General features: G+C 42.6%; 1 protein-coding gene across 1 annotated transcript in view; it reads right to left on the bottom strand.

The window, feature by feature from the left end:
• Positions 1 to 1,605: 1,605 nt before the first annotated feature.
• The window catches only part of vps39 (VPS39 subunit of HOPS complex), a 93,133-nt gene continuing 78,728 nt past the window's right edge, over positions 1,606 to 16,010 (bottom strand). The window contains exons 18-19 of the mRNA XM_086003749.1: positions 15,650 to 15,741; positions 1,606 to 12,315 (exon numbers count right to left, since the gene is read on the bottom strand). Coding sequence (XP_085859875.1) covers positions 12,234 to 12,315; positions 15,650 to 15,741 — 174 coding nt within the window. The 3' untranslated portion in view covers positions 1,606 to 12,233. The remainder of the gene's footprint in view (positions 12,316 to 15,649; positions 15,742 to 16,010) is intronic.

Raw genomic sequence — 16,010 nt, 5'->3', positions numbered from 1 at the left:
GATGTCAGGGTGTTACCTATGAGACAATGAACATTTCCCCTGTACCTTATCCTTCAGTCCAAAAGACATGAGCATCCCCAGATTTGGGGAAGTATTCACGCTTTATGTCTCATGGTGACAGGACTGGGGTATAACCATATAATTAGCATGTGCTCCATGACTTGCTGCTGCTAAAGTTGGTGCTCACGCAGGCATATTCTCTTCATACAGCCTGTTCACCCTACACTCCAGACATTACTACTGCTCGTCAATGCCTTTGCCTACCTGTGTCTGGTTCCTAACATGTCGCAGGCACTACTCGATTCTGATCTCATCCTCCTCCTTTGGTGTGTTTTTTTACAAACCTGTTGAAATTAAACAATAGAAAGCTTTTTTAAAAAATGTCACAAAATAGTGACCTCATGGCAGACGGTGCAATGACTGAGGCTAGGCCTAAGAAGGTTAACACCGTAGATATCTTTCTACAACTGTTTCTGCTCTTTTGAGTGGGGCCACTTGCAGAGTGTGGAAACGAAGCAAAAAGACAACGGCGAGACTTTTCACTTAACAGGAAAATTCGACAAAAAGTAGAATTCATTGGGGCGGTGGTAAGCTGTGGAAACAAAAGGATTCTGGTACAATCCGTGCTCTGAGACAAGAAACATCCAGCACTTCTGTTCAAACTGCTAAATAAAACACTGCAGAATAAACTGGACCTCGAGTAAAAGAATGTAATTTGTTTTTAAAAGGAACCACTTAAATTAGTGACATAAAAAAGGAGGAATTGTTTAGCAGGGTATCAGAGCAGTGAACAGCACAAACCTGAAACTAAAATGGAGAAGGAGAAAGCTGTTGGGGGTGGGGGAGGTAAGGTGATAGTCACCTGACCTGTAAAAGAGGGAACTTCTTAAAGGGAAGTTCCTTAAAGGAAAGTGTTTACCTGGAAGGTGACAGTCTACTACCCAATTTAAAATTAGATGAGGCACTAAATGTGTGCATAGTTAAATGAGTTTGCTTGCACAGGCATAAATGTAAAATGGCCCGACTAACGCAGGCACAGACGTGAAATGGTTATGCTCTCATTGCTTTTTTTTTTAAAAAATGTCAAATTGTAAAACACATTTTCCTGTCCAGTTTTCAATTATAAAAATCACCAGCAGCCACTCCTCAAAACTCGACTGTCCAGGTCAAAACCAGACATGTGGTCACTAATTTCAGGCGTATCTAAAAATTAACCAAATTTTAAAAAAAATTACCCACCTTGTAGGGATATCGTCATTATTTTAATGACGCATTTGCCACATGCTGGAGATGTACAGATAGTTTGATAGGTTCTGGGGAAGCCCCATACTGGACATCGCCTTATGATATTTAGGTGGGTGTGGTGCCCATTCACATATCATGTATATCCCAAGGACTAGTACCATGTTCTGACCCGAAACTAACGAAACCATTGCCCTACCCCCAGAAAATGATACCTCCACAGGGTCTGCAGGAATGGATTGGTTTATGGTGTGTGTAGGGATGTAAGTTACTCCTTGATCCTCCACATAACATAGGTGCAGAGAATGGTTTCATCTTACTTGCTCACTCAGTGTCGACTAAAAGAATAATTCGGCCACTGGACTCAATAGAGATAGTTTTATTAACTTAGTTAAACATTACTACCAATTATAAGCAATGCACTAAAATATAAATGTTACTAACAATTACACAGTACAACCTCAAATATTCATCAGTGTCTAGGAGGCAAAAGTGATCAAATCTTCCCATCAATGGCACGGCGTCATGAATCGCCCAGAGAGCTCTGGCTCACGGGGTGCTTAGCTTTTCTTATATTGAGTTTTTCTGCAGGTTCTGCACAATTATCCACCCCTGTTTTTGGCCCGATGCAGTACTATTCTTTAGTTTGGAGATGTTTGTTCTAATTTTTTATCTTATTTGGAGTTCTGTGTATTGGATCTGGAGGTATGAAGATCTCACCCACCAGGTAGTGGATCCTTACAACCACAAGGCATGGTTGTTACAAAATTTATTAACTGAGTTAAGTTACAGAGAACAGACTTGAGCTGATTAACACACCAGACATCCCTATCTTCTTGTGTAAGCTGCTGGGTTGGTAGTCCCAAACTGTTGTACTGGTAGGTTTTAGTCGTAAGCAAATGCAGCAGTATTTGCCATCCATATTGGCCTATTTTCCCAAAGCATGCTGGATTCCTTTCTCACACATACCAAAGTAGTACAATTCAGGAGTGGGAGAGACCCCTATGCAGAAGACATATTATCTGAGGCGGCTGATCCTCCAAAGGTACTGATGGTGCCATAGTTAAATGTACGCAGCAACATTTAGTAAAAGTATGAGGATTGCTCAGTGCGGTAACCTTACACATCTGTCTGCTTCCCGAGTCTTAAAACTTAACTCTCAACAAAAAAAACGTATAGTTTTAAACAACTCCATTAAATCTCCTCTTAACCGGCTCTGCTCTAAGGAGAATAATCCCAGCTTCTCCACAGCTTGTGTGAAACAGAACATAAGGTTCTATCCCAAACAGAACCGAGGGTTAAACTACCATTAAATAAAGGTAGGGTAGAGTATTGCATGAGCTAGGGCAGTCAACACTTTCAAGAGCACCTTTGCCAAGCATTTCCTAATTGGTGTTTTCAGCTCCAGTGGATGTCCCAATCAGAGTATCCATCATCAAAGGAAGGCCTACCCCCCACCAGGCGTTATCTTTCAACATCCAGGCAATCAAACAAAATGTGGTGTTCTGGTGTAGTATTTGATCCATTGTGAGAGGAGATCCCTCTTGCACAGCCCTCTAATTTGGTCATGTGTAGCCTGAGGTGGCCGAGAGCCCCAACAGGAGCTTCTGCACGCAGATATTACTTTAAAGCAGTGGAACACTCTTGGATGTGATGCCAGGAAATCCTAGATGATGCCACATAATGAATGCCTGTGGAAAATGTTGCTCTCCATCTCTGATACTCAAGTTCAGAAAGGAGAGAGACAAGTCAGATATGGACCACACAAACACAAGGCACAGTGGAAATGGGAAACAATCAAGACATTTTCCAGAGAGAGCAATGAAATGCTCCAGATCAGTGAGAACAGGAAGAAAATGCCAAAGCTGTCATCAGTGTAAAAGATGATGTCAGGACAACTGGAATTGCAGCAGGAAGTCTGCCACGTAAAAATGGTGTAGCTGGGAGCCATGGAGGTTCCCATAGCCACACCTATTGTCTGGAGAAAAAGTGAAGCTGTGGGGTGAAGAATGTATTAATCCAAATGGAGAAGGGTGGTAGATAGGATCTGGTTGGGGTGCCACTGGAGGAAAAATTGAAGTGCTGTATGATGGTGGGGGATGGATTTCCACAAAGAGGAGACAAGTGGAGCTGAAGAACCTCCTATCATCAAAGTGGCAGACAGCCATGTATGGAGGCCAGTAGAGACTAGTCATGATAATCGTAGGTGAACATTTTGGGTGGGATGACTCTTCACTTATCTATAAAGGGAAAGATGCCTATCCTCCTCTTGGTTCTTCTGTACAGAACACAACTGAAATTAGGTTAGGGAAGAGTAGAAGGGTAATTTTAATAAGCAGCAACCTAGATAAGTTGCTGCAGCAGTGTATACCTTTTAAATGGATTGGGTTGCGGAACCACAGCCAACCTTTTGAAGTTCTAATGTAATCTAGAATGGCAATAGTGATCCGGGGGAGGATGCCATCTGCCAACCCTGACCTTCAAAAAAAAAAGCACATAAAATGTAGAAAATGAACAAGTGCATTGGGTACTATTGTGTCAGGCACTAATTCCATTACTAAAGCAAACTCACCCAGGTGCACTGACGAACCTTGAGTCAATAGTTTTGTGTGTGCGCACGTGGGTCAGTATAAAATACTAATTGACCCAGACTGGTACTAGCCATAAAGCATCAAGTTATTACCACAATGTTATCAATAAAAAAATGACACGAGAGAATTATGGCGAACAGAAACAAAGTGAAAGCAATCAGAGCCTCCAAGTGATTATCATAAGTCGCCAAGTATGCAAGTGAGTTACATAGTGCTCCATTTAGTGGATGTGGTTTGTCCAGATATTTAGGTATCGAAGACAAAAATGTTTTCTCAAACCAATGCATCAAAAGTAATACTTGTTCACTCAGTGTACTATAGTGTACAGCAATATTGGCCATTGCAGACATTCCTTTACTTGAGTTGACTGTAGTTGCATTAATTGTAACTAAATTAGTCATGGTCTGACTGTATCTGGAATCATTTTGCTTCCGATGGCAGAGCTCTTAATCAGTCATATCCATTAATCTGTGGTGTGCTTCTTCACGGTGTTGAAGTATTCTACATATTTATGCCACATTGAAAAGCATGTGTATCAACAGCATGAATTTGTCCTGTTTGCATCTAAGTTATTCACTGGGTTGCTCCTATACTACTGAGTTGCAAGCAGCCCAAGTGCAGAAGTATGGAGAGTTGGGCTGGTAATGGCAGGGGTACAGGCTATTGTATGTTCTTTTAGCAACCAACATTTTACCAGCCACTGCCCGTCAACTGTGATGTTTCTGATGCAAGATCACAAGCAAGAGATTTCCTCACCACCCCTTGCAAATTTTCCACCTTTTTCTATTGAGGATGCCGACTTTCACCGAGATACAGTTGCATGGGGACCAGTCACCATCCAGTACATGTGAGCATTCCTTATCCTGTGAGCCTAGATACTGAGTGTCAACAGGCTATTTAACTGTGAAGAACAGCACAACGGAACTCACTTGCTGTTGAGACATAGGCAGGTTTTCTAGCAGGGATAGTGGTCATGATGACTGAAAACTCTTGACCAATATTCTCTTCCCTAACCTAGAGGCTTTGAAAGCAATTGTCTTCCCCTCTTCTTAGGCAGTCCCTCGGAACCAAGGATGACTTGCTTCCACATTAAAAATGAGTTCGTAGATGACTGATGAGTCCAATGCAGGACCTACAGTCTCTGTCACAGGTGGGGCAGACGGTGGTTGAAGGGGCTGGTGGGTGGGGTGTTTGGGTTGACATGCGCTCCTTGCGCTTGGCTTCCGGCGAAGAGACTCGAGGTGTTCGGCGTCTTCCCGGATGCTTCTCCTCCACTTTGTGCGGGCTTGGGCCAGGGATTCCCAGGTGTCGGTGGGGATGTTACACTTTTTCAAGGAGGCTTTGAGGGTGTCCTTGAAGCGTTTCCTCTGACCACCTGGGGCTCTCTTGCCGTGCCGGAGCTCCGACTTTTGGGAGTCTCGTATCGGGCATGCGGACAATGTGACCCGTCCATCGGAGCTGATTGAGCGTGGTCAAAGCTTCAATGCTGGGGATGTTGGCCTGAGCAAGAACACTGACGTTGGTGCGCCTATCCTGCCAATGGATTTGCAGGATCTTGTGGAGGCAGCGTTGGTGGTACCTCTCCAGTGCTTTGAGGTGCCTGCTGTACATGGTCCACGTCTCTGAGGCATACAGCAGGGCAGGTATCACTGCTGCCCTGTAGACCATGAGCTTAGTGCCGGGTTTGAGGTCCTGGTCTTCAAACACTCTCTTCCTCAGGCGACCGAAGGCTACACTGGCACATTGAAGGCGGTGTTGGACTTCGTCGTCAACGTCTGCCCTTGTTGACAGTAGGCTCCCGAGGTATGGAAAGTGGTCCACGTTGTCCAAGGCCTTGTCGTGGATTTTGATAATCGGGGGGCAGCACTGTGTGGCAGGGGCAGGTTGGTAGAAGACCTTTGTCTTACGGATGTTTCGTGTAAGGCCTATGCTCTCGTATGCTTCGGTGAAAGTATTTACGATGGTTTGGTGTTCGACCTCCGAGTGAGCGCAGACGCAAGCATCGTCTGCATACTGTAATTCGACAACAGAGGATGGGACGACCTTGGATCTGGACTGGAGGCGATGGAGGTTGAACAGTTTCCCGTTTGTTCTGTAAATTAGCTCCACTCCAGTGGGGAGCTTACTGAGGGTCAAATGGAGCATTGCAGCAAGGAAGATTGAGAAGAGCGTTGGTGCGATGACACAGCCTTGCTTGACCCCGGTTCGTACGTGAATTGGATCTGTGGTGTGAAAACTCTTGACCAATATTCTCTTCCCTAACCTAGAGGCTTTGAAAGCAATTGTAGCATACCTACCACCACCTGGCTGGGGATTGTAGGTTCAATCCACTTGGCCTGTGGCTCAGCTACTCAATGCCTTAACCCACTGAGCCAAAGAGTACAGGCCAATGATCTGAACTCTCAAGCTTCTGAGGCTGTACCTGCTTGTTGTGACCCCTCTCTCAAATAGCAATTCCAAGATACTTTCAAACTTTAGTTTAAAATCAGCTAACAGCTGGCTTGTGTCTCTAATCCCCCTTCCCCTATACTTTGCAAGCTCCTTTTTTATTCTAAAGTTCAGAGTCCTCGCTACTGACCAATGGGGCAGCTTAGTGACATATTCCTAGACTTGTGTATCAGCTGTGGCTCAGCTGGTAGCACACTCGCCTCCGCGTCAGAGGGTTGTGAGTTCAAGCCTCACTCCTGGGACTTGAGCACATAAAGCTAGGCTGACACTCCAGTGCAGTGCTGAGGGAGTGCTGCACTGTCGGAGGTGCCGTCTTTCGGGTGAGATGTTAAACTGAGGCCCCCGTCTGCTCTCTCAGGTGGAGGTAAAAGATCCCATGGCACTATTTCGAAGAGTAGGGGAGTTATCCTCGGTGTCCTGGCCAATATTTATCCCTCATTCAACATAACAAAAAACAGATTATCTGGTCATTATCACATTGCTGTTTGTGGGACTGCCACATTTCCCACATTACAACAGTGACGCCGCTTCAAAGGTACTTCATTGACTGTAAAGTGCTTTGAGACATCCGGTGGTCGTGAAACGCGCTAAATAAATGCAAGTCTTTCTTTATGCCTAAGCTGCTTTAAGTGGCCATGGAAAAGTGCAAATGAGGAGCAAAAGACTGGGCATCCTTAAGGCTCTCCCCCTCCCTCCCATCAGAAGATTTCTGCTTCTGTAAGACACCTTTACTCCCCCTCTTCACCCCCCCCCCGATACGAGATCAGGAACTCACCATCTCAAGGCGCCACTGGGGAGAGTGATGCATTGCACAAATGCATTTGATCAGCAGTGCTGCCCTCTGTCAACTGCTTTAAAAATGTGCGCAAATCGATTCAAGAACAATGGGCTATGCACTACCTCAACATGCTGTACACAACCATTTTGTACCTTTATTAAAGAACAGTAACATGGCTGGCAAGCAACCTCTCAACAAGCAGGTTAGTTGAAAATATGGGAATTCTGCGATACAAAGCTGTGGAATGCAGCAAAAATTAACCTTATTAATCTCAGCTAAAGTTATTTGTAAAAGTCATTCTAGCTCCAGTCATTTTTTTTTTTTTTTTTTTTTAAACAGAGCAGAGAATGTTCAACATAAATATTTCTCTTCAATAAACAGAAAATAAAGAGGGAATACAATTAGTCATTCTCCATACATTGCATTAATTCCCGATACCCAAATATTTTTTTTGGCCTTTTCTCCTGAAGTTGCTGGGCAAACACAGCTCCACAAGCACTGGGTACCCTCCTGGTACTTCACTCATGACCATTCTTAACGTGCGAGCCTAGACAATGAGTTTTTACAAGCTATTTGACTGCAGAAGGCATCACAGCTAAGCCTTATCATGTCCTCATCTGATGTCCATACATATGTGCACTTTTCAGCCAGGGGTCAACGAGTAGCAATCAGGCTGACTTTTCGCTCCCTAGGCTAGGGACATTGTAGCCAATCACTGCATCCCAATTCCTGTTGCGGATGAGATGACCTAACTCAGCCTAGAGCGGGAAGCCAAGTACTTTTGTCTGGGAATTCCCTAAAGTGCACAGTCCAGAAATGCACTTTTATAAGCAAACCAAATTGCACAGTCACACACATTCTTTACCAGTTCATTTTGGGTTACTCTTCAGTAAAGCAGCATGAGTCAAGAAAAATAGAACAGAAAAATGATTTACATTTATACAAACACATACAAATATAGTTTAAATTATACAGAAGCATTCAAGGTGAACACCAATAATACAGCAGTCATCGGAATCCTTGTTAAGCAAATGTTCTTAATTTCTAAAAAAGACTAGAAAGTGCACAAGCTTTTCAATCATCAGGAGTTAGGTGTGGCATAGCATTATCAAACTTAGAACTTCAATTTTGGAGTAAGGAGAGAAGTACAAATTGTATTACGGCACCAGTGTCTGTTCTTCAAAAAATAACTGAACAGCATTTGTTGTTAATATTTATGGTAGTTTCCCTTCCTGTCCTGTTCCCCAAGGTCTCCATACCAACCCCTTCCAATGAGAGAGAGGGTCAGAAGGGCATGCAGTAAATGGGACTCAGAAGTATGATAGCAGTTAATACCAATACTTTTCGCCTCCCTATCGAGGCACTTAAGTCCATAAAAAAACAGCTGCTGTGTGAGTTATGTCAGCAGTACGTTACTGAACAGTGCTCTTCAGTAAGTATTGTAAACTCCACGCCGAATCAGAAGATTCCAGGTTCAAGTCACTCAACATCATTGGCGCCTGTTGGCAGCCACAGCTGCATTGATCTACTTGCAAGCTGAACAGCAAAGTAAACTGCCTCAAGGGAGAGATCTCTGTCCCTCTCTGCACTTCAACTTCCAATGCTACATTCATTGAGAAATGCTGTTAGAAGAACCTGATTAATCAACCGCTGCTCAATGGAGGAACCGGGAGAGAAGCACATTCTGGTAATGTTCGCAACTTCCACTATACTAAGAATAAATTGTAGCTTGTGGCTTTCAAGTACTTTATCACTCTCTAGTTTTCTCTCATCTTCTCCTGAAGGCACTGACTATTGCAGTGGTACAGTTCCACAGGTGCCAGCTGCTCTCCAGTACTTAATGGAGGCACACTTCATGTGTGAACCTAAACTATGACAACTGGTAGAGTATTTGGCCAAGGGGATGACTGATGTTCCCATACCTAGACTGCAGTCTGGTTTTACCCTGCCCCAAAGTTGCTTTGGCTGAGAACAGGTTTTCTTTGTATGCCACATGGTGCATTTACCCACAATCCTACTGTGGGATCTCAAGGCAAAGTAAGTACAACAATCAAATCTTGAGGTTAGAGCACATTAAACACATTCCACCGATAGGGTGTCCGGGAACTCAATGTTCTAGCTTTTATTGGGAGGGGAGGCAAAGGAAGGATGACACATCCTGGTACCAGACTTGAACATAAAGATATCTGTGGCCTTGAATGACCAACCCTTGATGCTCAAAAAATTCCTCAGAAAGAAGAAAATCCAAGGAAAGACAAAAGACTTTAATCCTTTGGGGGAAATGTAGAGTAGGATTTAACAGACTTTCCAATTTCAGACTGCAAAAAGTCAGAAGACAATCTATATTTTAAATTTTATCGCAGTGTTCAGACAGATTTGAGGCAGGAAGGAGCAGCAGATTTTAACAAGCCAGAATTATCTTCAGGAGATCAGGTATTAATGCTAGCCAACTTCTACTATTGCTGCAAAAACACAAGGCGCAGCGGATTTAGGGCTGCTAATGGTCACAGTAACGTACAAACGGTCCTGGGAAAACAAAGCACTCCCTCTCCCCACAAATCCCATTTAGTTTTGTCTGATATAAATGATCTATTGGACTTCAATTGATACCAAATTGTGGGCCGTTTTCTGTTGTGGACCTGTGCATAAATAGAACTGAGTTGAGACCATCTCCAACTCATTTCAGAATTCTTAGACATTAGGAAAAGGAAGTCTATATCCAATCAGTCTGGGCTGAATTCCACTGGGCTGTTGAGTCTCCCTTCTGCATGGTTAATAAAAAACTTCTCATTCGCAAGCTTATTTGGGACAGTCTTAAGTATAAAATATGGAGCAAGAAAAAAATCAATCATATTTAAACATGATCACTGGAAGATCTAAACTCAATCCATACCACAGAAAGCAACACTGAGCTGTCACATTGCCCAAGTTATTTTTAAATTAAAAGCTGCTTGGCACCTAATCGTCATGGTTGATTCAACCTCCTTCCTTCTCTGCTTGGTGATTAATGTAATATTGTCAGTATGATGTCATCATCTGTTGTACCATTCCAACAACCTGGGTTTTTTTTAAATAATTTTTTCATGATTTCTTCCTTACTTTGTGCCCTCCAAAGCATTCCCTTTCTTCCAGTTATCATCTCATTTCAAGTAGATATGCACTCCAGCTTCTAGACAATGGCTCAGATTTATTGTCAGTTTTAGTCCTGGTTGACTCACCAGAAGACATGATTGAGTAGAATGAGATATCCACCTCCCCATAACCTGCTTGTTTTCCCTTTTTGCAGCAGACAACCCTGCGTAGACTTGCCCTGCAGGGGAGGTTGTGTCTAAGTTCAATCAGGGACACTCTTAAGCTGGGACATCCCAGTAAGGTCATCAGGACTTAATTCTAAACTTAGCATCAATGCCGAGCTGAGCGTTGCAAGGCTGACATGCAAAATCCTGGGGATGTTTTGTATCCTCCAGGTTTTGCTAGTCTGATCCTTACAATAAGCACTAGCAAAATGTTTCTGCAAGCTTCCCAATCCCCATTTTCTGGTCTTCCAACTGTTGCTTTCACATCTTGCTCTGTAAAATGCTGTTGGAAAGCAAAGAATCAATCCCGTTGTATGAGCTTGCTGTACCCCAGCTCATTACAAGCACACCATCACCCATCAACCCCTTCACACTTCATTCTGATGCATTCCTTTCATTCGAATAGATGCCATGTGGGAGATGGGTGGGGTGAGGGGGGGGTTCAGAAAGACTATTTAAAAACCTCACACTCTAGAAAAAAGGAAAATTTGACAAAAAATATAAATCCACTGCCAAAATCTGGCCACCTGTTAAATATTAAAATTCACCCTCGGTGTTTAGTACCCCACAGGATATACATTGGGAGAAGTTCAATTCTATAACCAGACTTCTTCCATTGCAATCAGCTACACACACAAAAAACATCCCCATTCATTTGGAGCACTCAGTTTAAAATACACCTTTTTGGTCATCACTCTAACCAAAAGAACATTTCTGTACTTTTTTTTTCTCTCCCCTGCTCTCCTGAAAGTACTGTGACTGGGATATGGCGCCAGTGGAACCACAGCCCTCCGGTACCTCACCCACGTGGCCTTGACAGTGAATGTTACCCAACTTGGGGGGGGGGGGGGGGGCGGCATCACAGCGGAGCTTGGTCCTGTGCTTTCCCGACATCCACACATTTGCACTCCAGATACTGAATAGCGATCAGCATCAAAGAACTCTGATTTTCTTTTCTTCTAACTCGGGTGGGGCGGATGGGAACCAAATCAACTGCAGCATCACAACTGTTGCCCAGCCTGAGAACGGGTGGGGAATGGATCTGTACTTTTATTAAAAATTGCTTTACTAAGTGGGATTTAAAAGTGGAAAAAAAAATACAAAGTAGCATGGTGTACAAGAAAATGTTCTGCAATTCAATCGCTGCGCTTCTAAGCATATTCCAAGACAAAAAGTAACCAGATTCACCCAACATTGTTAACATTGATGGATTCAAGATCCTAAATAGAAAGATCGTCAAATGAGTTTTATAGTTTCAACACTGTGATAAGCCAGAGGGTGTAGTATGGAATGGTGTCCTGTACCTGCAGTGAACACGTCACTTCTGTACAATGCATCGTTAGAACAAGGCACACAGCACTCACAGAAAATGGGATGTGGAAATAAAAGTCAGGAGCACAAACCAGAGAATGCTATAACCAGAGGGCTTGAGGTAAGACACGATTTAAAGGAGAAGAACCCTCAAAATATCACATCTCTTCATAAGGAATTTAATCTCTGGTGAAGCCTAAAAACCAACAGCTCTTGAACTGAAAGTACTGTGGCAGAGTGCTTTCAGACTCTGGGGCTGTGCTATTATGTAGTGCAACTGTCTTTCATAAAGTGGCAAAAGTCAAATATACAACTGTACACAGGAAACAGCTTCCAGTTTTACACGAACTCCCCAATGTATGCAGAAAGCTGACATGCCAGTAATAGTATCTATACACAATTATTAATGTAGCCATCAATGCAGATAGCATGTATCACACAGTGCATGCCATCTGCCCAACTCATCCTCCAACAGTGAAAGGCAGGCCACCTATCTGAATGTCCATCTTATCCAAATGTCCATCTTGAGAACAAAAAAAATCTTGCATCCTGATTGAGCTGGCACACTCACGTCTCTGTGGGACAAACACTACGATCTTTGCAGCAGAAATAATGAACCACAACTCCATTGGGGTAACGAGCAAAAGCACTGCAGGAGGAGAAAAAAATATAAGTAATCACAGTCTGTAGAGAAGAATAAACAGTTCAAAAATATCACAAATAGGTACAAGAGCAACTTTTGTGTGGAATGCAAGGCACATTCATTCTCTGAATTAGGGGCAGGGGTATGAATTGAAATCTGTAAATTAAGGAGTTTGAAATGTTCAATTCATCAGTAGATACGCTGGGCCAACTTGCTAGTTGTTTTTTTGTTGTTGGCGTGTACAATACAAATAAACTTTGGTTTCCATTTTTTTTCTCCCCATCCCCATATTATTTTCTCACCTTCCTCTTTGCTGGTGCCCCAGCACCAGGCATTGCGTGGGCAGGTGATGTGCTACCAGATCTCCACCAATGTTGATCCTCCACAGTTATTAATTAGACAGCAGCCTAAAGTAACCCTGCCTCCCACAGGGGTGGCCTTGGTCTCTGCGCAACTATACAGTTGAGATTGGGAAGTACGCGCACAGAGAATTGAAAGGCACAAACTCACCATTCTGTGTTGCTTGCTACTGGTACTTCACTGCAATAACCCACTGTGCTCTCATCTCATTACATCAATACAAGGCAGTGGTTAATTGGATCAAAGAATCCAATGTTTCTGACAGAAATGGCAATACGAGCAGTATAACCACCCAACGGTCTAATGCGCAATGTAAAATATAACTGAGAATGCCTATACATGCTTATTTAGATATTATATATTGGAAAGGCCAAGTATCCCAGCATGCTTTTACAACAGATGTAGCATCTGTAGGATAGAGTGCACCTGTAGGATTTAGTAAACATTATTAAGATTCTATAACCATTTTTATATAACTATAATATGTGAAATTGTATGTTAAAAACCTAAAAAGCTTGTATAAAATGGCGAATGGCTTAGACCAAAGCAGGATGGGAAAAGTATGCCAACACGACTGGACTCTGTTAGAAATTGATGTAATTTTGTAGAATGGTCTGTTAAGTAAACAGGGAGATGGTGGGAAACAAGAAATTCAGCAACATTGCAAAAAAAGATAGGGGGCTGGAGACAGCCACCACTCCCTGTCTTCTCAAAAATGCAGAACCAGCTAAACAATGAGCTAATTACAAAGCAAAAAGACATCTGTGAGAATTTAGTGTGAAGGTTGTTCTCAGATAAGGATAGCTTGCTTACTAACTGCCACGTAGGCGAAAGGGTATAAAGATACAGATATTGAACTCTGAAAGCAGCACGCAGCGAGAAACCAAAGAATGAGAAGCTTCAGTCAACAGAACACAGCAAGAGAATAAAGAGACCGCGCCAGAGTCACTCGGAAGGAACGCCGGGGTTCAACGGACAGATTGTGACTATTGTCTTGTTAAATATTACTTTCTCTGTCCGAGATGTTTAATGCTTAATAAACCTGTTTTACTGATACACAATATACCTGTACCCGGAGTAGTTTGTGTAGTCGCGGACAAATTATTATAAAGAGCTTTTGAAAGCTACACATCCATCAATCTCCCACAATAGCCAGATGAACAGGCTGCGAATAACAAGACGAGGGGGCAGACCTTGATTAGATCTAGCAAGCTATCAATCTCCCACAATAGCTAGACTAAAAAGAATAAGAAAAAGATAAGGCAAGGTATGAAACAAGATGTTCCATATGTTGAGGCAGAGAAGGAAATGAGTCCTGACGTCAACGCTCCTCCCAGCAGAACCGGGTAATATTGTGTCTGTTGTATTAATCATTTTAACTTGTTGAAGTACTGGGCCATTTTTGAACATAAGGATTGTGCTTTGCTAGTGAGTCAGCTTGTTAACTCTGTGACTGCTATGCGTTCTTTTCAATGCGTTAATAAAATATACTCGCTACATACCATTTTGGTTTGGTCTCCTTTGGAATTTCTTACAGCAATAATAAAACACAAGGTTACAGTCAGCTAAAGCCTCAGCTGTCTTCAATATTTGTCACATACAACAGGCCTAAATTTTGAAACTCAGTACTAAATTGTTAACCTTCCCAATATTAAAAAAATGAAGTCTCCCTCTGCTATACATATCCTAAAATCAAGCAACCATGTTCCCAGAGCTCAGTCCATGTTGCTTGGAGGTGGTTAGCAACAGTCCTCCTTACTTCCTCCTTTCCCGCTCTGTGGGGAAGCAATGCAGCAAGCACTACTGTCACCAGACTTACTATGCATATTGGGACCAATACGCTGTAGCAGAAGTCACATCTAAAGCAGTGTGCTATTTGTACATTGATAAACTCAAGTGAAGAACCAAGGTCCATAGTGCAGAAGAGCACTAAGGACAGGGTTCATGGTGTTGAATTGATATCTACCCCGAGAGGTGCCGGGGGAAGGCCCTGAGAATCATTAAAGACGCGAGTCACCCCAGCCACAACCACTTCGCCCTGCTCCCGTCCGGTAAGAGATACCGAAGCATACGGTCTCGTACCAACAGGTTTCGAAACAGCTTCTACCCCCAGGCCATAAGACTCATGAACGGTTAATTTATTATTTATTACTGTTGTTTTATTTATTATTACTGTCTTTCTATTAGTATTTCTATTAGTATTTTTATCATTGTTATGCCATATTTATTCCAATGTTGGGAAGACTCGTAAAAATCAACATTTCATTGTGCAGTACACACGTCTGTTGCATATATAAAATTGAATTGAATTGAATTGAAAGAAGTAAAAAATGTAAGCCAGAAATAGAGATTTTTTTTATGCCAACCCTAGTTCCAAAGACTGAAGGTCCTGGAAAGAATGAGTAAGGCAGGAGACTGCAGAGAGTCTGGATTTCGACAAAGGCAGGACATAGAAAAGAACATGCAGAACAGTGCATTTGGACCTTAAAATCTCATGCAGTAAGCTTCTTGTGCAATGCTCGTAATACATTATCCCTGGTTACTTCTCCCACTGACAGACCTGTGACCATCAGTGCTTCACCCCTCGTGTTAGATAGCGAAAATGGCATTCTACAGACACAACTTGATGCTTGAAATCGGAAATTAAAAAAAATACTGGACATACTTAGCAGATCCGACAGTATCTGTGGAGAGCAAAACAGAGTTTACGTTTCAGTTAAAATGTTTAACGACCTGAAACGTAAACTTTGTTTCTCTCTCCATAGATGCTGCCCGACTTCCTGAGTATTCCCAGCATTTTCTGTTTTTATTATCTATACTACACACTGCTGGGTGTTATTCAGAGGTCAAATGGATACAGTACAAAATTTATTACATTTTGGTGAAAATCTAGTGACTCCAGGCCCTACTCATTGCCTAGGAGTTAATAAAGGTCAGATTTCAATGGGTAACTAACAGGGGAAACATTTAGTGGCCGAACCTGTTTCCAATTTTCTTCTTGCAGACTCGGCAGATTTTCTCCTCAGTTATGATGCATTTCACCTCCTGATGGTAAATCCTCTGCTCCTGGATCTATCAGATAAGAAATAGAACTTGCATTTATATAGCATCTATCACAACCTCAGGATATCTCAAAGTGGTTTACAAGCAATGAAGTACTTTTGAAGTGTAGTCACTATTGCAGTGCAGCCAAACATAGTAGCTATTTTCTGCACAGCAAGGTTCCACAAACGGCAATGAGGTTAAACAACCAAAAAATCTGCGTGATATTGGATGAGAGATATCTACCAGCCAGGACACCAGGAAGACGCCCCTGCTCTTCTTTGAACAGTGTCATGGGA

The sequence above is a fragment of the Somniosus microcephalus genome, chromosome 12 (assembly GCF_052327205.1).
Source record: "Somniosus microcephalus isolate GS21.2 chromosome 12, FLI_Smic_1.0, whole genome shotgun sequence".
Taxonomy (NCBI): Eukaryota; Metazoa; Chordata; class Chondrichthyes; order Squaliformes; family Somniosidae; genus Somniosus; species Somniosus microcephalus.
Note: the sequence above shows the minus strand (reverse complement) of the source record. Positions and strands in the feature narration are given on the sequence as shown.